This window comes from Rhea americana, unplaced genomic scaffold, assembly GCF_003343005.1.
Source record: "Rhea americana isolate MKP2758 unplaced genomic scaffold, rheAme1 scaffold_102, whole genome shotgun sequence".
In the NCBI taxonomy this organism is placed as follows: domain Eukaryota; kingdom Metazoa; phylum Chordata; class Aves; order Rheiformes; family Rheidae; genus Rhea; species Rhea americana.
The window spans coordinates 924,650-950,549 of NW_028185062.1; the positions used below are offsets into that span (position 1 = coordinate 924,650).

The 25,900-nt window shown below is 45.6% G+C and overlaps 2 protein-coding genes across 5 annotated transcripts in view; both read left to right on the forward strand.

Annotated features, from left to right (window-relative positions):
- LRP4 (LDL receptor related protein 4) overlaps positions 1-21,220 on the forward strand; it is an 88,856-nt gene extending 67,636 nt beyond the window's left edge. The window contains exons 17-39 of the mRNA XM_085305428.1: positions 289-411; positions 1,096-1,304; positions 1,914-1,995; positions 2,658-2,763; positions 3,734-3,935; positions 4,260-4,449; positions 4,708-4,839; positions 5,359-5,499; positions 6,219-6,305; positions 6,511-6,682; positions 6,769-6,931; positions 7,168-7,393; positions 8,726-9,029; positions 9,367-9,585; positions 9,891-10,025; positions 10,223-10,331; positions 10,656-10,800; positions 11,323-11,436; positions 11,760-11,883; positions 14,874-14,941; positions 15,521-15,608; positions 16,148-16,289; positions 18,046-21,220. Of these exons, the coding sequence (XP_085161554.1) occupies positions 289-411; positions 1,096-1,304; positions 1,914-1,995; positions 2,658-2,763; positions 3,734-3,935; positions 4,260-4,449; positions 4,708-4,839; positions 5,359-5,499; positions 6,219-6,305; positions 6,511-6,682; positions 6,769-6,931; positions 7,168-7,393; positions 8,726-9,029; positions 9,367-9,585; positions 9,891-10,025; positions 10,223-10,331; positions 10,656-10,800; positions 11,323-11,436; positions 11,760-11,883; positions 14,874-14,941; positions 15,521-15,608; positions 16,148-16,289; positions 18,046-18,381 (3,617 nt within the window). The 3' untranslated portion in view covers positions 18,382-21,220. The remainder of the gene's footprint in view (positions 1-288; positions 412-1,095; positions 1,305-1,913; positions 1,996-2,657; positions 2,764-3,733; positions 3,936-4,259; positions 4,450-4,707; positions 4,840-5,358; positions 5,500-6,218; positions 6,306-6,510; positions 6,683-6,768; positions 6,932-7,167; positions 7,394-8,725; positions 9,030-9,366; positions 9,586-9,890; positions 10,026-10,222; positions 10,332-10,655; positions 10,801-11,322; positions 11,437-11,759; positions 11,884-14,873; positions 14,942-15,520; positions 15,609-16,147; positions 16,290-18,045) is intronic.
- Positions 21,221-22,506: 1,286 nt separating this feature from the next.
- The window catches only part of CKAP5 (cytoskeleton associated protein 5), a 53,522-nt gene continuing 50,128 nt past the window's right edge, over positions 22,507-25,900 (forward strand). For 3 of the 4 annotated variants that reach the window (XM_085306098.1, XM_085306076.1, XM_085306089.1), the window contains exon 1: positions 22,507-22,607. The gene's annotated coding sequence lies outside the window, so the exon portion shown is untranslated. Of the gene's footprint in view, positions 22,608-23,016; positions 23,116-25,900 lie in introns of those variants that run through there. The other variant, XM_085306081.1, reaches the window with a different exon arrangement.

Below are 25,900 nucleotides of genomic sequence, written 5' to 3' on the forward strand. Positions count from 1 at the left end.
TTGAGTTACATACATTATTTCAAAGTCGACTCYGAAAAACGGAGTTAGTGTTTTAATGTGCATCTTCTCTTATTCTCAAATAATTTTTCAGAGTAGACAAGTTAAGTTATCTTATTTGTGTGAGGCTCAGGCACTGTAATGAGCAAAGAGGAAGTTCATGCCAGTACCGGTAACAGAACTTTCCTTCTGCCTTTGCTGGCATTTTCCCTCATTCTCTTTACTCTTTACCTTATGCGTGGTTGTTTTGTTTTGTTTTGTTTTGTTTTTTACCTTTGGCTACTTGAGCAGGGAGAAATCGTTGTGGGGCCAACAATGGGGGCTGTTCTCATCTCTGCCTGCCAAGCAGCAAGGATTACACCTGTGCCTGCCCCACTGGCTTCCGTAAGACCAGCAGCCGTGCCTGTGCCCAGAGTAAGTGAGGTGGGACCAGAGCCTGCATGCCCAGATGTTTGTGGGGGTGGCAGAGGGTCAGCAGTGGGAGTAAGCAGCAGCTGTTGCTTCCAAGGGGATGCAACAGGAGAGACTGGGGTTGCATTGGGGGCTCTGCTGGAGGATGCCTCACCTTTCTGATACGTTCTCTTTTCCCCTTACTTGGCTTGGTGGGTAGGGGTGCAGGTAGGTTTGTTCTTCAGTCTTTAATTCAGGGCTGCTACTGATGCTGTGCTGCCTGTCATAAGTGACTGTTTCCCTAAAGCTCCCATAGGAGCTGTGTCAATGGTGAATTAAAGATTCAGACCTATTGACTGTCAAAATTACTCTTGGTTTAGAGCCAGATGGGAGAATTCGGCCAACTGTCTCCTGGATTCTCAAAAGATGGCACAGCTCTTYGATTTGGAGAGAGATCTGCACCACTCTTTTGAAGAGCTTTCTCCTCCCCCCTCCCCCCCCAACCACATAGACATCCCCAGGAGACAGCTCCCAACAGCTCTGTTCTCCTTTTCCCTCCTCTCCCATTAGATGCCATTTCTTGCTACAAATAAAATCCTGGGCTGTGACCTACCAGTGGAGTTTGGCTATAATAGGGAATTGTCTATGTCTACCGCTATGTTGTTGAACTTAGAGAAATTAAAAGAAGACCTTTCGACCTTTGATCAGGTCTTGACAAGTTCCTGCTTTTTGCCCGAAGGATGGACATCCGTCGGATCAGCTTTGACACAGATGACCTGTCAGATGATGTCATTCCCCTTGCTGATGTGCGCAGTGCTGTGGCTCTGGATTGGGACTCAAAAGATGATTATGTCTATTGGACAGATGTTAGCACTGACTCCATCAGCAGAGCTAAATGGGATGGATCAAGCCAAGAGGTACAATGCTAACTATGTGTGGGGATCGTCTAGCCAGCAGGTTCTTTGAGCATCAGACTTGAAGCTATTGGGGTAAACTGGCCTTCTAAGGGGGTGCAGTTCATGTTGTGACTTGTTCTTTAGCTTACCTAGCTGTGGCTTAGAAGAGCTCTGAAATCACTAAAAGCTTCACGCACGTGCTTGCTGTACATTCATGCTTATCTGGAAAACCTTGAACTGGGACATGAAGCATACTGATTTGCAAGCTGTGGGCACTTCCTTTGTTGTAGTCCTAAAATCAGAAAGGAGGGTGTATTACATCCTCTGTTATGCACCCCGCTTGGAACAAGAGCCACATTTCCTGGGACTGTTATGTGCACATTTGCTTTAGGCTAATATTGCCATCAAGGAAGGGAACAGAGTTGCAGTTTGAATAGACTTGCAAAATAGATATTACTCCAAATGTAAGACTGAAACAAAACTTTAAGTCCTTAATCCTCTCTCTCTTATGGTCTTGTTCTGCTTTGACTTTTATCTTTTGAAATTTTTGTTGTTAGTGAGCAGGCAGTGCATTGGGCTCAGTGCTCTTTCCTTAAGGTCTGTTTAGTGACTTTTTTTGTTCTTGTTTAGGTTGTGGTAGACACTAGCCTGGAAAGTCCAGCTGGACTGGCAATTGACTGGGTCACCAACAAGCTGTACTGGACTGATGCAGGTACTGGGATTTTCCACTTTACCTAGGGTTCAGTTTTCCTCACTAATCATGAAAATTCAGTAACAGCTGTGTAACAGTTCCACTTCTGTCTTGTCCAGATTTGTTTGTGTGTGTCTGGCAAAAAATGACATTTTGTCTCATGTGTTCCTAACTAAGTGGGAGCTGATGTGGAATCTTTTGTTTAATTCTCTCTCTGTGGTATCCTCAATGCTAATTCTGTAGAAAGGCTTGTTTTAGAAGTCTTAAGTCCACTGTCTTCTTGCTGCAGGTGTGTGCATGTGTATGTGTTCCAACGGTGTATCTTGGGGTGCAGTAGGTGGAATTTGGAGGATGTTCCCTGCCTGAGGGTTAATAGTTCAGACAGATGTAAAGGAAGATGATTCTTTTCTAGTTGTTCTCTCATGCCTACATGGATACATTCGGGGCCTGGCAGAGTGCTGTTCATCATTCTGATGAATACAGGGCTCAGCACTAGTTGCGACCAGGGAGCTGACCTCAGACCTTGTAGAAAGTGGTACTTTGATCCATGTTTCTTACCTGCATTCTAGATAGGAAGAAGGATGGAACAGAAGAATGCATTGCTGTGTGGATGCTTTTTCCTTATCTCTCATGTTTCCAGAGGATTTTGATTTCTCTCTCACTCGCTCTCTCAATCTTTGTAGGAACAGATCGGATAGAGGTCTCCAACACAGATGGGTCCATGAGGACTGTTCTGATCTGGGAGAACCTTGACAGACCCAGAGATATCGTGGTTGACCCTGTTGAAGGGTAGGAGGTTCTTCTTTCTGGGATGATGTGGCAATTCTTGTGTGTCTGAAGATGTTTGATTTCTCTATTTTTGTACAATTGCCTTTCCTTCTGACATTTTTTTTTCTATGACCTGCCAAAGTCTGAAAGGAGAGACCTGTTCTGGGGTGCTAGTGGAAAAAAGATAAGCAGGGAAAATTGCATGTTAAGCTGTAATGCTTGTAGGACCTTGCCAGTGTTTTCATTTGTTTATCCTGGGGATTTGGTAACTAAAGATCTGGTGTAAAAATGTTTAGAATGAGTCTATTTAGATCATTTGTACCATTATTTCACATCTATGTTGAATTTTTATTCAAGCTCTCTGTTTTTCAACTGCCGTTCTATCAGAGGAATTTCCCGTAGTAAATTATTGTTGATCCCGAGTGAGTTCTAATACTAGTGACCTCTTGACTTCAGAGTATTGCCTCAGTGAGAGCACTGAGGGATCAATCGYGCCATGGAAAGCAGACCTGAGAAGAGTAACAAAAATGATTGGCTTCAATAAAGGCTTTTGCTTTTGAATCATGAGATTTGAAGAGCTGAGGCTAGATTAGAGTTAATAGGCCCAAGCTTGCCAGCCCTTGCTTTAGAACCATTGAAAGTCTTGAATGGGAGTATGCTGTATTTTCATTGGCTGGATTACTGGAGGACTAGGGCTGCAAGARTATAAATATCCAATGTCAGAGAGTAGGAAATAATTGCTTAATTATTAGGCCTTGTAAATATTTGAACATTTTTCTCCATGTTGTAATTAGGTCAGAACATAGGCAGCAGAGGGAATTTAGGTTTTATGAGTGTTACAAGAACCCAAGATTGTCCATAAAGACAGTGTTAGTCTGATGCTCCTTCCTGCTAGCTGCTGAAGGCACCAGGCTATTTTGCTTTTCTAACACTGCCTAGCTGTAGAGGCAGTGGAGTGTAGGCATTCACTTCTTTCTGGGCTTGTGTTTAGGTTCATGTACTGGACTGACTGGGGAGCCAACCCGAAGATTGAGCGTGCTGGTATGGATGCCTCAAACCGCTTGGTGATCATCTCCTCCAACTTGACATGGCCCAATGGTTTGGCTATTGACTACGAGTCACAGCGCTTGTACTGGGCAGATGCAGGCATGAAGACCATTGAATATGCCGGCCTGGATGGGAGCAGCAGAAAGGTAAGGAGAACATCCTGGACAAGGGAGCATGGGAACCTCAGGTGCAAGTCCTAGGTTAAAGAGTGCTTATGGCCCCTGCCTCTCTTTCCAGTTGAAAGTGAAATCCCCAAATCAAGGCATGCTCAGCTGCTTTCACTGGGAGAGAAGAACTCCCCTTCAGCTGCAAACTGTGTGAGGGAACCTCTGTTTTAGGACTCCTGCAGTCCCCATCCCTCTCCTTTTGCTGTGACTGTTCCTATGATGTTGAGAGGGGGCAAGGGAAGTATATTGCCCTTAGTGACTTCTTAGTAACTTTTTTTTGGGGGCTGGGGGTAATCTGACCAGGTGCTGATTGGGAGCAATCTACCTCACCCCTTTGGACTTGCTCTTTATGGCGAGAGAATCTACTGGACAGACTGGCAGGCCAAAAGCATCCAGAGCGCAGATAGAAGGACTGGGCAGGCTCGGGAAACGCTGCAGGACAATCTGGAGAACCTTATGGATATTCATGTTTTCCACCGTCACAGGCCACCAGGTACAGAGCTTGCCCCAAGCCATGCTGAGCTGAGAGCTTGCTTAGGCTCTGATATGTGGCATGGCTCTCCTGCAAGGAGTTGGCCTATCTGTCAGCCCTCAAAGCTTTAAGACTCTGGGTGGAATACGTGAGCACAAGAATAACTTTCTCATTTGTTCTTCAGGATGTTCTTCTAAAATGCATTTCTATAGCTGCTGCACTCACTGTTTGTGCCTGTGCTACTGGCTTATGGAATTTCTTTCTCCTCTCTTCCTATAGTGCACACAGCGTGTGAAGTTAGCAATGGAGGTTGCAGTCACCTGTGTCTTCTGGCACCTCTTCCAAAAGGTTACAGCTGTACCTGCCCTACTGGGATCAACCTGCAGTCTGATGGCAAGACCTGCTCTCCTGGTGAGTCCCCGCTGCAAGTTCCTATTGCAGTTGGATGTCAGCTACTTACTACTCCTGCTTAGTTAGAGAAAATTATTTTTGTTCATTTATCTGCTTTGCCCTTTGAAAAGCCCACTAGTGCTCGCACCTTTCATGTGAGTGAGAATTACAGCAAAGTAACCCAAGGAAGTCTAGATTGATGCAGAGGACATTTTTCTTAAATTTGCGGTGGGCTTAGCAGGTGTCACTTTTTCCCCACACTTTTGCCATAATTTTGCAGTGGATTCTGTTTTGACCTAGAAAGTGCTATACTCTTTAACAGATCTGTACACACTCCTCCTATCAACCTTCTTTTTGGAGGGCTTTTGGCTTCAAGCTATAGTACATCTGCTTATTCATCTTAGCAGGAAAACTGACTTCTACTAATTTCTGTTCCTTACACATGTTAGCAAGAATAGCTCCAGAAAGTTCAGTAGATGATGCCAGTAGTTGACTGGACTTGTCCTTTGCTGATACCAGTCTATCTTCAACTCTCTGCAGGAATGACTAGCTTTCTGATCTTTGCCAGAAGGACTGACGTTCGAATGGTCTCTCTGGATATTCCCTACTTTGCAGATGTCGTTGTCTCCGTCAATGTCACTATGAAGAACACCATTGCAATTGGAGTGGATCCTCAGGAAGGTCTGAACTTCCTGGTGTATCTAACTGCTTGTTGTGAAGGCAAAAGTGACTTTAGTATTTAGATGTCTGAGTGAAGACCCAGGCACGGATTTTACTGTAGGTTGAGAACTTGGGCAGATGGGTTTTTTCTTTTTTTCTAGTAGATACTGCAGATACTCATTTCCCATCAGTCCTGTCCTTAAAGCAGACAACCCCAACTGGGTTGAGGAAGAAGCTGTGTACTGTATTGAATCAGGTTCCTCTGTAGCTTGGATTTAAGAAGGCTTGCCTCTCGGTGGAGTCTGCTATAGCAATAAAGCTGAGTCGGGGGCTGTTGGCTCATATGAAATATATGATGCTGTGTTGGATGTAAACCCACTGTGTATAGTAATGTAGATAGTCTGATTCCTGTCCTTTGGAACACTTACCAAAATTAGATGTGGGATTCCATACTGCTAGCTTGTAATGTGTTACATTTTTGTGGCCTTGTTAGAATAGCAGAGAGCTACCCAGAGACAGTGCTCTCACAGCTTCTGGGAAAGATTGGAACAAGAGATTTTGTATAGTTTTATTGCTCTAGCTGAATAGTCATGTGCTGCTGTTATTTCTGTATTGTTAGATCTCTGTGCTGAATAGCCTAATTGGTAGTCAGAGTAATCTTGATGCTTGTCTCCTGAAGACCTGGATTTGATTTTAAGGATTTTGTTGATTCTTTAGTTTCTCTTCCTTTTTCTGTCCAGGAAAGGTTTACTGGTCAGACAGTACACTGCGGAAGATCAGCCGGGCTGCCCTTGATGGCTCCCAGTATGAGGACATCATCACCACAGGTAAGAGGTATTTTGGCCTGGGAGCCTCCTGCCTCCACATACCTGCCAAAAGAGATCTTCTGACTTTCCTGGTGGAAGATTCCTTAAATTTTGCAGGCCATGGAGAGTCATAAGGCTTACTGCTTGATGCATAAAGCAAATATCRGGTATTCCTGACCGAGTAGGAAGGATGAGAAGTGACTGTTGTACCTTTCTGCTTTCTCAGGTCTCTTGACTACAGATGGGCTGGCTGTGGATGCTATTGGCAGGAAGATATATTGGACAGATACAGGAACAAACAGGATTGAAGTGGGCAATCTGGATGGCTCCATGAGGAAAGTCTTGGTCTGGCAGAACCTGGACAGCCCACGGGCGATAGCATTATACCATGAGATGGGGTTAGTGTTGTCAGGAAATTATCTAGGGGCTGAAGGAAGACTTCTGATTTCTGCTGTTTCCTTAATACTTGCTGGCTTTTCCCCAGGTACATGTACTGGACAGACTGGGGTGAGAATGCTAAGCTGGAGCGCTCTGGGATGGATGGCTCAGGACGTGTCGTGCTGATCAGCCACAACCTGGGCTGGCCTAATGGACTGGCAGTGGACAAGGCGGGGTCCCAGCTGCTCTGGGCTGATGCACACACTGAGGTCTGATTCTGTTCTTCAGCATTGCTCGTTGCTGGGGCTATAATAGCATGGAGGCTGTTCTGAAGCTTTTGAGCAAGCTGTCTGAAGAATGAGGGGTACCTAGGCCAAGCTCTCAGAAAAGCTTATGTGAATGGAAGCTTGAGTAACATTATTTGCTTAGGCTCTGTTTTTTGCTTTGCTGTTAACAGCATTGGTGTTTTGCACATGGGGCTAACATGCTTGCTTTTTATCACCAGCGTATTGAGGCTGCAGATCTCAGCGGTGCAAACCGCCACACCCTGCTGTCACCAGTGCAACATCCATATGGCCTCACTCTGCTGGACTCTTACATCTACTGGACTGACTGGCAAACTCGCAGCATTCACAGGGCTGACAAGGATACTGGTGCTAATGTCATCTTGGTGAGAGCAAACCTGCCCGGCCTCATGGACATTCAAGCTGTTGATAGGGCACGGCCTCTGGGTGAGTTGCTGGGCTGCTCCTGAGGCAGTGGTGTGATTGTGGTGACTAGGGGAGCCCTTAAGAACTGTCATTGTAAAGGGTCGTTTGGGAAAGCATGAGTGATGGAAATAGAGCACTGCCTTCAAACTCAGCTTTTCTTTTCTTCCTCCCTCTTATGTAACTATTTTTGTACTTCTCTCTGTTTACAAAGCTATACAGCTCTGGAATTTATTTTTTATTACTGTATACCTTTTGACTTCTTTCCGTCTCGCATGTGTCAATGAGTCATGCCCTGTTAGGCTTCACTGGAATCTACTGCTTTTAGAGCTGTTTATGGCATTGGACACTTTCCCCTTTTTAATTCCAAAAGGCACTTGTTCCTCTTATGCTAGTCACTGAAAMCTTTTTTCAAGTTCTAGTCATTTTTAGCCCAACTATTCAGGCTTCATCTTCCTGTCCGCTTCTTTAGCGGCTCTTGAAATATCATCCTTTCCAACTATTCTGTGCCAGAGTCCTTACACTACTCTTTGGGGAACCTACACAACCTCATCTTGCCTCCCTGTTCTTCAGTGTGAGTTATTGCTGTATGCTTTGTTTTCCTTTCAGTGGAAATCTTTTTCCTCCAATATCCTCTTTTACAGAAAACTGTGCTGCTTCCCCTGTGGCTCCTAACAGCACCACCCTTGACAGCATAACTTTAAGCCAACCTGAACTCCAACCATCATATCCCTGTGGCCTTTCCTCCTTCCTCCCTGCACCTGTCTTCTAGGCTCATCCCTTCTTAATAAAAGTATATTGACTTTTCAATTTTTTTAAAAAAGTCAGAAGTTAAGATATGACCCTAATACGTCAAGCACTTACAGCAGGCTTCTCTGATGCCTTTGTTTATTTACCACTGTGTGCAGCTAACTTAAAACAGAAGCTTCTTTGTCATCTTGGCCTCTGGTGTGTTGTCGTGCTGCTTCCCCACAGGGTGGGATCTTACTGTCGGCATTACTATTTGCAGCAATAACAGAGCTAAACTGCAGTCCTGTGAATCTCTCAGCATTTGGCTGTTCCTTTTTCCATGGGAAGACTGTGATTAGCAAGGAATACAGGTCAGGATTTTGCTCCTAATGCTCCCACTTCCACTGTGCCTTCCTGTCCTCCTTGCCCAGCTGGGCCTATGCCAGCAATGCATCTTGGAGGGGGAGGGAGGCCAGTCTCTGTATGAAGGGCTGTAGATTTTCAGCAAGGCTGCAGTTAGGGTGAACTCAGCTGCTAGCAAGTTGTGCATGTGTGTAGTCTTTAAAGTAAAGCTTTGGTCTCTGGGTCCACAGAGATCCTTAAACAACCTTTTCCCTGCTTCTGAAGGCTTTAATAAATGTGGAGTTCGTAATGGCGGCTGCTCCCACCTTTGCTTGCCTCACCCCACTGGCTTCTCCTGTGCCTGCCCCACTGGCATCCAGCTGAAGAGAGATGAGCAGACATGTGACTCTTCTCCAGAGACCTACCTACTCTTCTCTAGTCGTGCCTCCATCCGTCGTATCTCACTGGACACCAGTGATCACACGGATGTACATATACCTGTCCCTGAGCTGAGCAATGTAATTTCTCTGGACTATGATAGCGTGGATGGCAAGATTTACTACACAGATGTTTTCCTTGATGTCATCAGGTAGGTGCCAGGCATCTACTTGGCCGGTGTCCAGGTTACCTAGCCACTCATGCTGGGTGGGCCACACTGAGCTGTGGAGTGTGCCAATAAGCTGGGGAGACCATGAGGTCTTGGCAGTACTCTGCTGCTCAAACTCTGTATGTGGTACACAGTATCATGTGTATTGCTGAACTAAGTGCTGAAGGTGTATTTAACCTGCTGGAGACTGAGGAAGGAGGTATTACGAAAGTAGCAGTATGAAGTGGCCCTGTGGCTGATGGGTGTCATGTGTGGAGGGGTAAAGGCTTTCCAGGAGCTAGCCATTCCTCACTGCCATTTGTCATTGATCTCCATCCAGGCGGTCTGACCTGAATGGTAGCAACATGGAGACTGTTATCGGTCAGGGGCTGAAGACGACAGACGGCCTGGCGGTGGACTGGGTTGCCAGGAACCTCTACTGGACAGATACAGGACGCAACACCATCGAAGTAGCTAGGCTGGATGGAAGCTCTAGGAAAGTGCTGATCAATAACAGCCTGGATGAACCCCGAGCCATTGCTGTCTTTCCCAAGAAGGGGTAAGTGTGGGATGTAATGGGCAAAGAGAGGGGCTATGCAGAAGCAGACTGGAGGAGGGGCATCTGAGAGGAAGAAGGGATGTGCAGTGTGAATCTGCAGGTACCACCAAAAGGCTAGTGCTGAGTGAATGAGGTGACTGGGCAGTTGATTTGAAGGCTGGGGCACATATTTAAGAGAATTAAGCTACAGACCATATGAGCTTTATTTGAAGCTGAAGGATATGGCGGTTTAATTTATAATTAAAACTTTATGTGAGCTGAATGAAATGTCCTTTTTCTTTTGCACTTGCCTTTTCTCTCTTTAGGTACCTCTTCTGGACAGATTGGGGTCACATTGCTAAAATTGAACGGGCAAACTTGGATGGCTCTGAACGTAAAATCCTGATCAACACTGACCTAGGGTGGCCCAATGGATTGACCTTGGATTATGACACCAGGAGGTCAGTGAGAGAATCCAGTATGGGATTAAGAGATGTATTGGGTTTTGGGGTTTTTGTTTTGTTTTGTTTTTCCCTGCCTGAGCTTGATTTCTTGAAGTGTTTTGATTGATCTGATCCATTTTGGCTAGTGAATGACTAAAAAGTGAAGAGGGAATGTATAGGTGGAATCTCACCTCTCTCTTTCCCTGTTCCTCTAGGATTTACTGGGTGGATGCACATCTTGATCGCATAGAGAGTTGTGATCTCAATGGGAAGCTACGCCAAGTTTTGGTCAGCCAGGTGTCACATCCCTTTGCTCTGACACAGGTAAGAGGATTTTTCCCCTGCCACTGATCTCCCAGTTGTGCTGAGTTTGGACAGTGGAGCATTGGGAACAGGGGAATGTTGTAGTCTGGGTGAAATAGAGATGACTGAGGGACTGGTACATTACTCTCCAGTGGTGCTAACAGAAGTTTGAACTGCTCTGAGATGTAGACAATCATCATCTTTAGGATAAGAAGATAAGGTACTGGAAGGGCCTTTGTTTGGAGCCTTGTGTCACTGGGACATGTTTTTGGTGGGGATCCTGTATTTATGTGGCTAAACATGCTAATAGCTGTGATTTCTCCTCCTTGCTAACTCCCTGAGCAGCAGGATAGGTGGATATACTGGACTGACTGGCAAACCAAATCTATCCAGAGAGTGGACAAGTACTCTGGGCGGAATAAGGAAACAGTCCTGGCCAATGTTGAGGGACTGATGGATATCATCGTGGTTTCCCCTCAGAGACAGACAGGTAACCAGGAGAATCTTGATTCTAGCAAATGATAATTGTAGACAGCTCTAGAACCACTGTACTACTGTAGACGTTAAATAAGGTTGGCATCCCTCAAACTGTTAGTGCATCTTCCCTCAGTTTTTCTGGGCACATTCTTTGCCTACCTCTGAKGTTTCAGCCAAGCATGTGTTGACTGTGCTGTGTTACAGCTTTGATCAGCAAATGTCATTTTCTGAGTTATTCACCTGACACCGCGTTAAAAAAGTGACAGAAAAATGTGAATTTATTTCTGTCTGTGCAGCTGTGTTGACTAGGCTCCTCTCTACTGATCTCTGCCTTCCTTTCAAAACTGCCTTAATCGAACCAGTGTCTGGCTCCTGTCATCACTTTCTTAAGAGTCAGATGTTGAGATGTACTCTGTGGCATAGTGACTTGCTCTACTTCTAGGAAGTATCTCTGGCTTAACAGGAAAAAAGGTTCTTGTTCTGAGCTTCTACCTAATTGTCTGCTCCAGATTTAAAACTTGCTTTTTCCTTCCAGGTACTAATGCTTGTGGAGTGAACAATGGAGGCTGCACTCATCTCTGCTTTGCCAGAGCTTCTGACTTTGTCTGCGCATGTCCGGATGAACCAGATGGGCGGCCCTGTTCCACAGGTGGGTTCAGAGACGGTTTCACTTGGTAGTAGCTTTTGTATGCAAGTCAGAGCCACTAATTATGCATTGATTATTCATATGCCTATGATACCAAAGCATTTGAAGTTCTCCAGTGTGCAAAAGCTTCTGAAAAGTCTTATACTGGATGTAAAGCAGTTGTGAGAAACAGAATCTTCCCCTGTCCTTTCTACTGAGAGCTCGGTTTGGGATGAGAAAGTTACTGATATAGGTTCCTAAGCTTCTCCATTTCAGAATTTTTCTTACCAGACTTGTTCATCTGTCCCACAAATTTGTGGTTCTTATTTTCCTCTGCATTGTTTTAGTTCCTGGTGTGGTGCCTCTTGGTCCTGAAACTACCAGTGTAAGTGAGAGAAGTCATACACTGCCTGGCAGAGTAACTACCTCAACGACCAAAGCTCTTACGTCTCTGGAAACAGTGGAAGGAAAGTAAGTGCTCTTTTTCTCTTGGAATTGGGATATGTTAGTCACAGATTGCACAAGATGCAACATAGAATCATAGAATCAGTAAGGTTGGAAGGGACCTCTGGAGATCTTCTAGTCCAACCTCCCTGCTCAGCAGGGTCACCTAGAGCATGTTAGACAGGCTTGCATCCAGGCGGGCCTTGAATATCTCCAGAGAAGGAGACTCCACAACCTCTCTGGGCAACTTGTTCCAGTGCTCCATCACTCTCACAGTGAAGAAATTCCCCATCATGTTCAGGCAGAACTTCCTGTGCTTCAATTTCTGCCCATTGCCTCCTGTCCTGTCACACGGGACAACTGAAAAGAGTTTGTCCCCGTCCCCTTGACACCCTCCCTTCAGGTACTTGTACAGATTGATAAGATCCCCCCTCAGTCTTCTCTTCCCCAGGCTGAAGAGGCCCAGCTCTCGCAGCCGCTCCTCATAGGGCAGGTGCTCCAGCCCTCTGATCATCTTTGTAGCCCTACACTGGACTCCCTCCAGTAGCTCCATGTCTCTCTTGTACTGGGGAGCCCAGAACTGGACACAGGACTCGAGATGAGGCCTCACCAGGGCAGCCTAGAGGGACAGGATCACCTCYCTTGACCTGCTGGCAACACTCTTCCTAATACACCTAGGGATCTCATTGGCCTTCCTGGCCACAAGGGCACCTTGCTGGCTCATAGTCAACTTGCCATCCACCAGCACTCCCAGGTCCTTCTCTGCAGAGCTGCTCTCCAGCAGGTCAGCCCCCAGCCTGTACTGGTACATGGAGTTATTTCTCCTTAGGTGCAGGGCCCTGCACTTGCCTTTGTTGAACCTCATGGGGTTCCTCTCTGCCCAGCTCTCCAGCCTGTCCAGGTCTCTGAATGGCAGCACAGCCCTCAGGTATATCAGCCTCTCCTCCCAGCTTAGTATCATCAGCAAACATGCTGAGGAGGCACTCTGTCCCCTCATCCAGATCATTGTTGAAGAAGTTGAACAGGATGTGACCCCGTACTGAGCCCTGGGGGACACCACTGGCCACAGGCCTCCAGCTAGACTCCATGCCACTGATGACGACCCTCTGAGCTCTACCCTTCAGCCAGTTCTCAATCCACCTCACTGTCCACTCATCTAACCCACACTTGCTGAGCTTCTCTAGGAAGATGTTATGGGAGACAGTGTCAGAAGTCTTGCTGAAGTCAAGGTACACAATGCCCCGTGCTCTCCCCTCATCTACCCAGCCAGTCACTCCATCGGAGAAGGCTATCAGATTGGTTAAGCAGGATTTCCCCTTGGTGAATCCATGCTGGCTACTCCTGATCACCTTCTTTTCCTCCATATGCCTGGAGGTGACATCCAGAATGAGCTGTTCCATCACCTTTGCAGGGATGGAGGTGAGGCTGACTGGCCTGTAGTTGCCTGGGTCCTCCTCCTTGCCCTTTTTGAAGACTGGAGTGACATTGGCTTTCTTCCAGTCCTCAGGCACCTCTCCAGTTCTCCAAGACCTTTCAAAGATGGAGAGAGGCCTGGCAACAACATCTGCCAGCTCCCTCAGTACCCGTGGGTGCATGCCATCCGGGCCCATGGATTTGTGGATGTCTAGCCTGCCTGGAAGGTCTCTAATCCTATCCTCCTCAACCAAAGGAAAGTCTTCCTTTCTCTGGACTTTCTCCCTCTCCAGGTCCAGGCTCTGGGATTCCTGGGGGCTGCCCTTAGCAGTGAAGACTGAAGCAAAGAAGGCATTCAGTGATTGTGTCTTCTCTGTAACCCTTGTCACCAGGGCCCCCGCCCCATTCAGTAGCAGGCCCACGTTTTCCCTAGTCGTCCTCTTGCTGCTGATGTATTTGAAGAAACCCTTCGTGTTGTCCTTGACATCCCTTGCCAGACTCCATTCCAGCTGGGCCTTAGCCTTCCTTGCTGCATCTCTACATACTCTGACTGCATTCCTATAATTCTCCCAAGTAGCCTGTCCCCTCCACATTCTGTGTATTTTCTTCTTCTGTCTGAATTTGGCCAAGAGCTCCTTGCTCACCCATGCAGGTCTCCTGCCCCCTTTGCTGCACTTTGTACTCGTACTTCCAGCTCTCCTGGACTCCCCTTCCTTCTAGGGCCTTAACCCATGAGATTCCACCAATTAGGTCTCTGAAGAGCTGGAAGTCACCTCTGCCTGTCATCATCCAAACTTACTTCTCCCTGGCCAAAAGAGACCTTAGCCCTAGACTTTGTGTAAATAATGAGGAAGACCATTCTGACAAAGAGAGTGCAGAGCTCTTGAGTTGGCAAGAAGTGCAGAGGTCTTTCTCTGTGTTGCATTAAGCTGTGTCTCTAGGCTCGCTATACTGTAAGAAGTGTTAAAATCCTCTTGAATTTCTGTTGTTCATTTGACTGATTTCCAAACTCCTAATTTAAACAACTTATTTCTGAGGGGAAGAGACAGGACTCTGTTATTTTAATTCTCTCAAACATGTCACACATGACTCAGACATCTGAGGAAATAGTTCTACCCTGGCCACAAGAGGACAGCTTTTTTGGAGCAGGACAGGGCCTTTGCAACTCTCATGTTTAAGCTACAGTGCAGGTAATGAAGAGTTTTTTTTTCCCAGCTAATTCCCTACAACCCATTATTCCTACTGTCCAGCAAAAAATATATTCTGTAGTATGTGGTTGAGTTATTTTTAAGGTAAAACTTCCCCTCTGTGGGGAGTGATGTGTTGAACAGAAATATCTTTCTATGCTTACTTTATAAAGTTCTGATTTTTCCTTCGGTAATGATGCTAAAATTTATGTTCTGTTCTATTGAAACATACACATAAATAAGGTCCTTCCTTCTGGACACAGACTGATATTGGAGCAGAGAAAGGAGAGTTCCCTTCATAGAGCTGGAAATGGAAGGAAAATCAGTGTTAGCCTGTCCAGTCTTGTGTTCTGATACCCGGGAAGAACCTGACTAATTTCAGTATCAGGGTACTAAATGTTTCGTTCTGTCATTCAGCTGCTCTGATAAAGATGCCAGGCGAGGCTTGTGTAGCCGTGACAATGAGGCAGTGCTTGCAACCATGGGTGAGTTTCTTTCCTTTGCTCTCCTCCACTAGTGTTGTTCTTCCAGGTGTACTCAGGGCATTTCAGTCCAGTGTTTGAAACTCAAACTTGGATTCCTCAAATGCTTCTGAGCAGAGAAAAATGTATCTTGAGGGTGAATATCAGTTATGCTCATTTGTTAGCCTACATGGGGACTTTTCTAAATGACTGTTTTGTCTGAAGAATATGGCTTTTTTCCTTTTTCACCTACTTCATCCACTGGATTCTTTCCATTAAGAACTCTTTTTCCACTATCCCTTTTATGTTACATTGAAGAAGGCTGACAAGGGTAACTGTTTCCTGCAGCAGGAGTAACCTGTCAGCAAGGAGGTTTAACTCATCCTTATCTGATCCCATTACCAAGGTCTTCTCACTTCTGGTTTGCTGAGGCCTGAGTGGGAGGGAGGGATTTGTTCATATGATTCCAAACAACCCCCTCTGCTAAACCTTGGTGTGTTGACCTTTTACTTTGCATACTTCCATAAGAGGTGTTATGCTAGATCAGTATTATCCCATGGAATTTAAGGAGATTGCTAACTTACCTTTGCTTTTCACTTTCAGGGGAAGGATTGCACGTTAGCTACATTATTGGAGGCCTTCTCAGCATCTTGTTTATTTTGCTGCTTATTGCTGCTTTAATTTTATATAGGTGAGTGATCTTCCCCCTCTCCTGGACCATGGTAAAATGTARCCTTGTGGGAGAAGAAAGCTCCTGAAGAATATTTAGTTTTTCCTTATTGCGATTTACAATGTCTTTGCTTTTTCGGAAGCAGTGTTTGATTTTATTTGCAAGGTTTACTTTTTGCAAGGTTTGAGTCCTGTTCCTTTAAAGTGTTGGGCATACACGTTTTTTATTTCATTCCTTATGGGATGAATGTTCTGCAGAGAGCTTGGGAATTATGGACAGGGATGTGAGATATTTTTATCTCAGTACATATGTGAGGTCATGTGCTTCCTGCCAGATAGTCTCTCCAGTTATTGCCAGTATTGCTTTTGGGGTTGCATGGCAGTGCCGTGCTGCACTGGTAGCTAGTGAGTGTACTGGCAGCTGAAGAGCTTGGTGAAACCAGTGTTCTCTGACTTTGAGGGACAGCGAATTTGCTCCTTGCTTTCCACTTGCTGAGTGCTCAGGAACTTTAGATCCTGGCGCAGGACCATGCATCTTTTCTGACTGCTCTCTTCCTTTAGGCATAATAAATCCAAGTTCACAGATCCTAGCTTGGGGAACCTAACCTACAGTAATCCATCATATCGGACGTCTACCCAGGAGGTGAAGATTGAAACAATTCCCAAACCAGCCATGTACAACCAATTGTGCTATAAAAAAGAGGTAAGAGCTGCTACTAAGGACATGAGGACCAGGCTAAAGCTGCTGCTGAGCTTCAGGCCTTAGGACGTGAAAATGCTGCAACTTATCAGCATTTATTTCTAGTAAATTGCCCAGTCAGATTTCTACAGATCAGCCAGCAGCACTTCTCCCTCCGTGAGTTGTCGTGACATATACCTGCATTTAGCTTTCTGCTTCCTCCTCATTCCTGGTGTCCTGTATTTCTCTAGCACTGGGCACTGGCCATCAAAGTAAAGGAGTCAGAGGGAATCATCTTCCCTGGAAACAGTGCTATTCAGTGACTGTTGCCCCAAGATTGCTTTGGACAGTCATCAGGGAGATCAGGCAGCCAGAAAGGATTTAATGATAAGAACATGGCTTCTGGCTGTGCACTGCATGAAAGGGGTGGGATAGGGAGGGAACTGGAGCCCCCTAACAAATGAGCACTTTAAACGTGTTGCAGAGGTCCACCCTGTGTGTGGCAGGGTGAAGAGGATTTAATGTAATATCTTGCAGCACTTAGTTTCTCCTCTGTTTTCTCCTCAGAAGCTTTCTTATCACTCAGATAGCTTCTCATCTTCCCTCTTCTGATTTCCGTCCACATCCTCACGTCAGGTATCACTACTCTGTGTAATGTGTTCGATCCTGCCGCCCTCACTCAAGCTCTGTTGTGTGGCTCTAGCACTGTCCCCTACTAATTGTTCTTTCTAGCATTTCCCTGCTTTTTATGTCCTTGAACCAGCTCTACTGTTTGGAAGAAAGTAGAGGTCATTTTCTAGGACAGATCTCTTGGTCTTGGTTTGGCTGCTTTGTATAGGAGACTTGAAAAAAAAGATGATTTCTGTAGGAGTATTTATGATAATCACTTAGTCCCGCTGGCAGGGATCCTGGCAGAACTTTTGCAGAGGAGAGTTTTCCCTGGCCTTGTTTGTCAAATGTGTCATCCAATAGATTTCCAAAACTTCCCTGCCATTTTAGCCTTGTGTACTAAGGATAAGCCAGGATGATTTCTCTGGGAATCTAAATCCTTTCCACTAAATCTTACTACTTCTAAATGCTCCCAGATATATTGCCCCTCACTCCACTCTCTCCTCAGGGTTTACATCAGATATTCTAATGCTGCTTATTTGTCACTAAGCCAAGGTATACAGATTTTACTACTTTAATCTCAGTGTGGTCCCGTTAGCCTCTCTGATCATTTCTGTTGTCTCCCTATAATTTGCTTTTCTTGTATCACTGTGAGGCCCCGAGTAGACAGTGGTATTCAGGTGGGCTTCCTTGAGATTTGCATCTAGAGTGATTTAAATATGAGAACATTGCAGATTTATAATCAACTCCCTACCCTACCTGTTTTTACCTTGAAGTCTTCTGGCTGTTTCTGCTTTCCAAGTTTTTTTTTTTTTTTTTTTTTTCTTTTTTTTTTTTTTTTTTTTTTTAGGCTCAGTGTTGTTTTTGCCCCCTGCTGTCATGGATTATATTTAGTTGAATTAGAGCTTCCTCATCTTCATTCCCTTTCCATGATTTGAAGGCTCCTGGAGTTTGGAATGAGCGCTCTTGCAGGGAGAATTCATGCAGGGGGTAAAGAACTGAAGGGACATTTAGAACAGGTTCTGCCATTGTGACAGTCAGAGACAGTGATTTTTTTACATTGAGGTCCAGCCTTTTGTCTGCTTCGCTATCTTTATTCCAGCTCTGCTTTGCTCTTTGCCCTATTTCTTTGTATGTGTATTGTGTTTTCATTTGCCTCTCTGCTCCCTAGGCTGGTCCTGATCACAGCTACACCAAGGAGAAGATCAAGATTGTGGAGGGGATTTGCCTTTTGTCCAGTGATGACTCAGAATGGGATGACCTTAAACAGATTCGGAGCTCCCGAGGCGGGATTCTCCGAGACCACGTCTGCATGAAGACAGACACAGTCTCTATTCAGGCTAGTTCTGGTTCGCTGGATGACACTGAAACTGAGCAGTTGCTACAGGAAGAACAGTCTGAGTGCAGCAGCGTCAACACAGCAGCAGCCACTCCTGAACGGCGTGGCTCACTCCCAGACACAGGCTGGAAGCACCAGCGCAAGCCCTCCACAGAGAGCGAAGTCTAAAGCATGTACTGCTTTGGAGATGCTTGTACCCTCCCTAGCCTCCACTCTGCACAAAAAAGATGGGACTCTGCCTGCCAAGCAAGGAAGAGTGCAGAGAGTAGCCTCTTTGCAAGGGGTGCAGAAACTGTGACTGCCTTTCAGCAAGGAGCTTGGGCAACTGTCCTGTTGTGGTTGGAGAGGGAGGATGGGTGGGTTGGAACCCAGAGACCCTTTTGGCTCATTTTCACTGTCTGTGGTTTATTTATATGTTCCCTTTTCCTGGAAGCTGCCACATTAACTTTAGCAGTGACTCCTCTGGCCTGAGTCTGGTTCAGATCCTGTCTTCTCTGGCAACCTGCAAATCCCACGCAGTTCAGCTTGCAGTTGATGCCTGTGAAGAGAGCAGAGCTGCTTTATTGTTAGCTCCCAGTCACAAAAGTTCCCTTAGTCATTCCAGCACTAGCAGCACTCTGAGACTTCATGTTGTGGCGTCTCTGACTTGAGAAGCGTCTCAGAATAGATGGGGTATGCTTTGGGCCTAAAGGGAACAGTGATACAGTATCAAGTCACTTTTTAAGAGTGTAAAGAGAGTAACTGCTTGCCATGATTTTGCTTCATGAGAGCATCACTGCTTATTTTCCATCTGCTAGTAAAAACCTTAATGAATTCTGGGATTGGAGCACTGTATCTGTTGCTGGCAGTGGACAATGCTCCTGTTCACCCCATTCCTGTTAAAACATGTTTCTACTGTGGAAAAACAAGTCAGCAAATGGTCCTTTTAGAATTGTTCCCTCTCGATACTGGAGTCAGAGTCCTGTATTCAAGGAAAAAAATAAATTAGTATTGTTCTTAGCTCTACTGAGCTAATGGGAGAAAATGTATCATGCACACACTCTTTGCATAATTCTCACAAGTTCCAGTTGTCTTGGCCTTTATGACTTTTATTACAGTGATGAGGAAAATAAGAAAATTCCTAGGTTGATTCCCCCAAGGGAAATCCTCAGTGCTGGCAGTTAGGAACTGCCTTATCACTAGCCCGTTTGACCTAGAATAGGAGACAATGATCATGAAGTTTTAAGGGACATTTTAAAATAGTTGCTTATTAGATAGAATTGCACATTCAGCTCCATTATTACTAGTAAATAGCTGTCCTTGCAGAGTCATTCTTCTCATCAGCTGTATGAACCTCAGATTTTCTCTGGCCTCCAAGGCCTTTACCCTCTAGAGAATAATTCTACCCTTGCAGTTACAGACATCCTGGCAGCATCTGGGACTTGCATACTCTTGAGGACGATGCCACTGTTTCTTGTGGGTACACTTATGGTGAAATATGAAGCCTTATGCCAGATATTCAGAAGCAGAATTTTCCAGCGAAGAATCCCTTGCAGCAAACTGTTACCTCTTTATCTCCTGGCAAGAGGCCAAGTGCATTCCCACCTATGGTGTGACGAAAGCAGTGTACAGTAGGGGTATGGCATAGAATTGTGGGGAAAATGCATTTCAGACACAAGACTTTTCCTGCTAGTAAAAAACAATATTAAAATCCATCCTATTCTGTTCTAACCTTGTTCAGATACTAACGATCTTGCAACCCTTGGAAAAACATGACAGTTGCTAGCAGTTGCCAATACTCTTTAAAGCAGAGGTGGCTCTGCAGCAAAGGAAGGTTGCAGCTTTGACATGGCTAGGTGGCATGAAACTGTCCATGACTTGCACCATTGGGCTGACTGGTGTATATTCCTGCGGAAAATGAACTGGAGTTAGGGCTTAGAAATTTCCCTGTGTTAATATGGGACTCCTCCCTACTCTCAGAGAGATTTTCTTTTAATTAGCTTTTTTATTTAATTATTTATTTGATTGACTCCAGCCTGGGAAGCGTTGTTTTTATTGGACAGGGGTACATTTGGATTGAGGTGTGGACTCAGTGGGGAACTGGGAAAGGAGCGCACGTAACTGAGGTGGATCTTGCCTGTCTAGGCTGCCTGATACAGGGAGAACATTGAAGAGCTCAAGTGTAGGCAGAAGGACCGATTTGAGAGGAAACCAGGTATAGGGCAGGGGCAAGAGGGCTGGGAGTGAGTGGATGGGGAAGAAGGTTCTGACTTACAGGAGAGCAGGTTGTTTTTGTGTCTTCCCCTCTCTCTCCACCCGCAATAGCTATKTGAGTGTGCACCAAAATCCTGGGGCAGGACAGGGGTGAAGGGGGAGACATCTACCCAGACCTGTCACTTGAGGTTCAGTCCAAGTCACAAGTGCAGAATGGAAAGGAAAATCCGGTCAGTCTTCTCAACAATTAATGGTGCTTGTGATCTCCACCTTGATGGAATTTCTGCTGCTTCTTTGAAGGGACTCTGCACACTCCAGCCAAACACCATTCATAACCGCTCTCTGCTCGCTTGCTTCCTGGAATGATTAAGGTGAAAAAAAAAAAAAAAAAAAAAAAAAAAAAAAAAAAAAAAAAAAAAAAAAAAAAAAATCCCATAGCCTCACATCCACAAGTAAGGTCGGCAGACATCAGTTTATTTTTCCTAAAGCATGCAGACAGGCCTAGTGAGATGCTGCCTAGGAGGTGCATTGTGTTTCCCAGTTCAGGGGAATAGAAGACCCTCACTGCACTTAGGCTGTTATGAATGTAGAAAGGCCACTGGAGGATGATCCCTTGAGCACTGATTTACTGTGTAAAAAAGGTAAACTTCTCTCCTGCCCATCCTAAGCTAACTTCAGTGGTTTCCTGAGTTCCTGTGTAATGGTTTTAACGTTACTCACTGGAGACATTGGACTTTCTGGGGTTATTTAACCACTATGTTCAGTATTTTAGGGGTTGATGATAATTTAATATAAATTTAGCTTTTCTTAACCACTCTGCCTGGCTTTTGGTTGTGAATATGCATGTTTTTTTGGACTGTCCTTTGAAAGCGGAGCTCCTGAACCTGTTTGCACAGAACCTCAACTTTCCTTTGGTTGAGACGAGCAAGAAGGTAGGAATGGATTTGTGTTCTTTTGATGATAAGATTGCAACACAGTCTCCTGCTGCTGCTGGTGCTAAGGCTTAGGATTAGAGGCCAACTATTTAYACACTCTCATTTGCAAACGCCGATGTGCACATACACTATTCCCCTCTCCCTTGCTTCCTCCCCCCCCCCCCATCACTTTAACATGGCAACAGCAGAAGAGTATGGCCCTTATTTTTTGAAGACTATTAGGATCATGCTGGTCTACAGGAACACATACTACAGGGATCATTGCTTGTTTTGTGCCTTTGACCAGCAGAAAATACAGTTCTGAAGAACTATTTTTCTAGGGGTAAGGATAGAAATATCCCTTTTGTTCATAATTCTAAGTGGTGCAAGAATGAAAAAATGAACAAAATGTTCAGTAATAACTGACGTACAACACCATTGTGAATCTTTTTGTGTCCTGTTCTGCTGAAGTACCAAAAAGATTTTACGTATCTTAGCTTGTTCCTGCCTATTCTTAAATTGAAGCACAGTGCAGAAGTGATTTCACTGAGCCCAAGCAAAAATGCAAGCAGCTTGTCCTGATACCTCCCTTCTCATTCTAATCTAGGCCTTATAAGCATATCTTCATCGCACTCCCTTCTTACAGGTGGGCCAGCGGGACCAGCCTTGCCCTCTATTCCGATTATTTACTTTGGAAAAGGCTGCTAAGGGATTTTTTTTTTCTTAACTTGCTTTACTGAAGAAAAATAACAACTAAGTACTTGCCCAGCGCACAGTTTTTACGTAAGACGAGTTACTGCYGGCAAACTCAGCAGTCAGAGAACAGGCACGGGGGAGGATTTTGCCCTCCCACCTGACGGGGCATTTCCAGAAGCGGCGGCTGCAGCGGGGACACGGTCCTGTTCCTCGCTCGTGTTCTGCGTTTCCCTTAACCCAGCCGCCGCCGCCGCCGCCCTGCGGGCGCCCCTCCCGCTAACGGCGCCGCCCGGGCCGAGCGCACCCGGCTGGGGCCGCCTCTCCCCGCGGCGCGGCGCCGGACCCCGCCGCCGCCCCTGCCCCTCCGTCCCGGGCGATACTGGGCGCGCGGCCGCCCCCAGCGAACGCGGAGAGCGCGTCACCGCTGCCGGATTCAAACGGGCCAATAAAGCGCGCGGATTGGGGGAGTGGGCGGGGCAGACGCCAGCCAATGGGCACTGAGGATACTGCGAGGTGCGGGCGGTGTTAGTGATTTCAAACCCCGCTGAGGAGCGGCCGGACGCTCGCCGCGACCGACCCGCCGGGGCACAGGTGAGACCCTCCCCCCGCGGCCCCGGGAGCGGCCYCCGGGAGCGGCCGGTGCGACTTCCCCTGCTCTGCCAGGCCTGCACCGCCCCTGTGGGGATGGGGGCGGCGCCGGCATTCCTCCGCCGGAGCGGGCCGCGCTGACGGGCGTCACCGGCCCTGCGGCCGTTGGCGGCGCGAGGCTGCGGGGGGCCGGGGGTGCCGCCCGCCTGGGCCGTGCGGGGAGTGGGGCCTGTGGGGTGCCGCAGCCCGGGCCGCCCCGCGGGGCTCGCGTGGCCCTGGCCGGGAGGCGGCGCGGACCCCAGGGAGCCGGGCTCGGCCTGTTCCCGGCGGGCGGCCACGGCGATGCCGGCCTGGCTTCAGTCCGCCGAGTGCGTGTTGTGCCGGAGGCTGCGTGCGGGGTTAGCTCCTCCTCTAAACCCCCCTGGGGGACAGATGTTCCCTGAGGCGACTCCAGTGTTACAGGAAGATGGTGAACTCAGCTGGATTTCTGTAGCTACAGCGTTGGGCTCAGGTGATTGTCTTGGATCTCCGGGGTCCCTCTTCAGAACGAGCTTCCTGTTGAATCTTGTGTAGTGTATGCAAAGGGGGTCCTGAAAGGGTGCCCCCCCCCCGTTTCATTTTATTCTGAGTCAGAGTCTTGTGATCCTTCTTAAGGCAGTAGCTCTCAGGCTGATATGCAGGGAATTCTCCTCCTGAATTTGGATCTCTGTCAGTTGCACACCCAAATGTTTTTGTTTAAGGTGTGTGTCAACTACTTACACGTTTTTTTTACTGATTCTTATTCTGTATTGAGTTCTCTCAGAACTTATAGCTTTGACTGAGGATTCCCGTATGGCTTGCTCTTATACTTCCACTAAATTACAATACTGTTAAAGCTGCCTTCTGCAGGTGAGAAAGGAATGATCGGTGGTCAGGATGTTAGATTACAAGCTGTAGCTGTTTTCTACTGGTGTAAGGGAGAAAGCATTACTATAGGCTTTCAAATAATGCTTCTATTGGATTGGAGCTTAAGACGTGTTTTTACAAAGTTGACAGGTAATCTCAAATACTAAAATGTAATAAAAAGCTAGTTATAGAAAGATACTATTAAAACTTTACAATACTCTCAAGGTAGAAAGATGAATGATTAGGTGCAGGTTGTCCTTATAGTATTGATTCTTTGGTGTTCAATGTCAGATCCGTTGATTGTGAAAAAAAACAGAATTTGGCTTAACTGTTTCTTGACCCAGGTGTGGCCTTTCCTTAAACCTTACAATTTTAGTGGCTTCCCTCACTTAAACATTTTTTCCCCCTTAAGAGTTTCAATAGGATTAAAACTTTTAGGTAATGATCAAGAATTGATATGCTAAAGCAGAATCAACAAAAAACAGCAGTCAAGGGTAATGAACTGTTTCTAAACAAATTATGGTAGACATACTTATGGTAGGTAAATCTCAAGAACATGAAGCTGGGAACATTACTAGGGGGCCTGCTATGGAAAAAAAATTACATATTTATGCCATACCTATGTGAAATTAGGTGAAACTTGGACTTTAGAAGAATGAGAAACTGGAATTAGTCAGACTGATCTTCCCTGTACYGATGCAAGACTTGCTTGCTATTCTAAATAAAAAAGCAAAGGTATGGTAATGGAACATTATTCCATAGTCTCATATGTGCATGACTTGTATCTAATGAGACTTATTTCTATGCTGACTCTTGTTCTTTTACTGATATGGGCCAGTTATGTAATCTGGGCCTGTGTTTCTAAAAATCTGGTCTGTGCCACTGTTGAGTTGATATTGTCATATAAATGTTTATTAGAACAGTAAGGCCTTGTTCACATTAAATAGAATTCAGATGTTCTGAGCAGATTGCTAATGTTAAGATTCATTTTTGCCTTGTGCATCACTGTATATGTGTGTGCATTAGGTGATAAATTGACAGCCAAAATTTGCTTGGTATTGCATGTTGCAGTTTTTTGCAGTCAGTCCGCCCCCCCCCCTTTTTTCATGCTATCTTGAATAACTTAGCCTGTCATCTCTAAACTGCAACATCTCTGTTCACCACTTCTTACAGAACACTTATGAACATCTTGAACAGTACCTACAATTAGAAAACGGATTTGACTGTTTTGTGGGAGTAAAGATATTGTCTCCCAATCATAAGTATCTAATTTGGAAAACTCTGTTGTGTGGGATGGATGACCTGAAAGAGCCTTGAAAGATGTAAATGCTTGTAAACTTTGTAATCAAGGCTTTCAAAATGGTGTATATCTGATTCCCCCTGCTTGTCTCCTCTCTGTTCCATTGTTCCAGGTAGATGCCTGTCTCCATTTTAAATTTGCTTTTTTCCTTTTGAAAATAATTTATGAACAAATTAGAAATACAGTGTAAATGGCTTATGAATTCTGTTCCAGAGTAGGATGGAACTAAGTCTGTTTATATCCTTAAGAGAATGGCTGGTTTCAAGCAAATGTAGTCTATGGTTGGCTGTCACTCTACTGTTAAACTGTTGTAGACTTTTCCAGTGGCACATCTTGTGGAAGTTGTGTTTTTAAGTGTAATGTGGAAAGGTTTATTATTCTTGTGTTTAAATTAAACATTGCCTGTCCTAAACAATGCTGCTATGGCATCTTGTTTAAAGAGCCTCTTGAACTGAGCAATTGCATGTTGTTTGGGGTTGGGATTGTCTCTGTGACAGCTTCATTGCTGTGAATGTCAAATACTGAAAAGCAGAAGCTGGTGTGCATACTTTATGCCTCCTTGGGGTGAGAGTGGGGGTTGAGAGAGTGGAAAAAGTAATTTTGAAGATTATCCAGTGGGGAGCACAGCTGGTGCTCTAGTACTTATAAGAAGCTTTTCTTTGGTGAGCTAGATGGATATTTGAAGAAGCAGTGCCTTGAAGTATGTATTTTGATACTTTTCTCAGAAGGGAACTGTTTACTCCTGTTTTCCACCATAGCGGTGGCTTCTTCGGTTGCTATTGTCGCTATAGAAAAGGCATCTCAAAATGTCAGGCGATGAACTGGAGACTGCTGATGAATCAGCTCGATTGGAGCTCTGTCATTACACATCTCACAGTAAAACATGAAATGAAACTATGGTATGTTGCCAGGTTATTCATTCATATCTCCTCTGGAAGGTACTGCATTTCTAGTTCTGCATGRCAGGCCTTGTTTTTCCTACCAGTCAGATGTTTGGTTCCAAAACTGTTCCACTTCTTCAATTGGAGACTGCTAGGTGATGACTTGGGATAATATCTACTGCATGCTGGAATTGTAAAACAGCTACTTCTTATACACACACACACACACA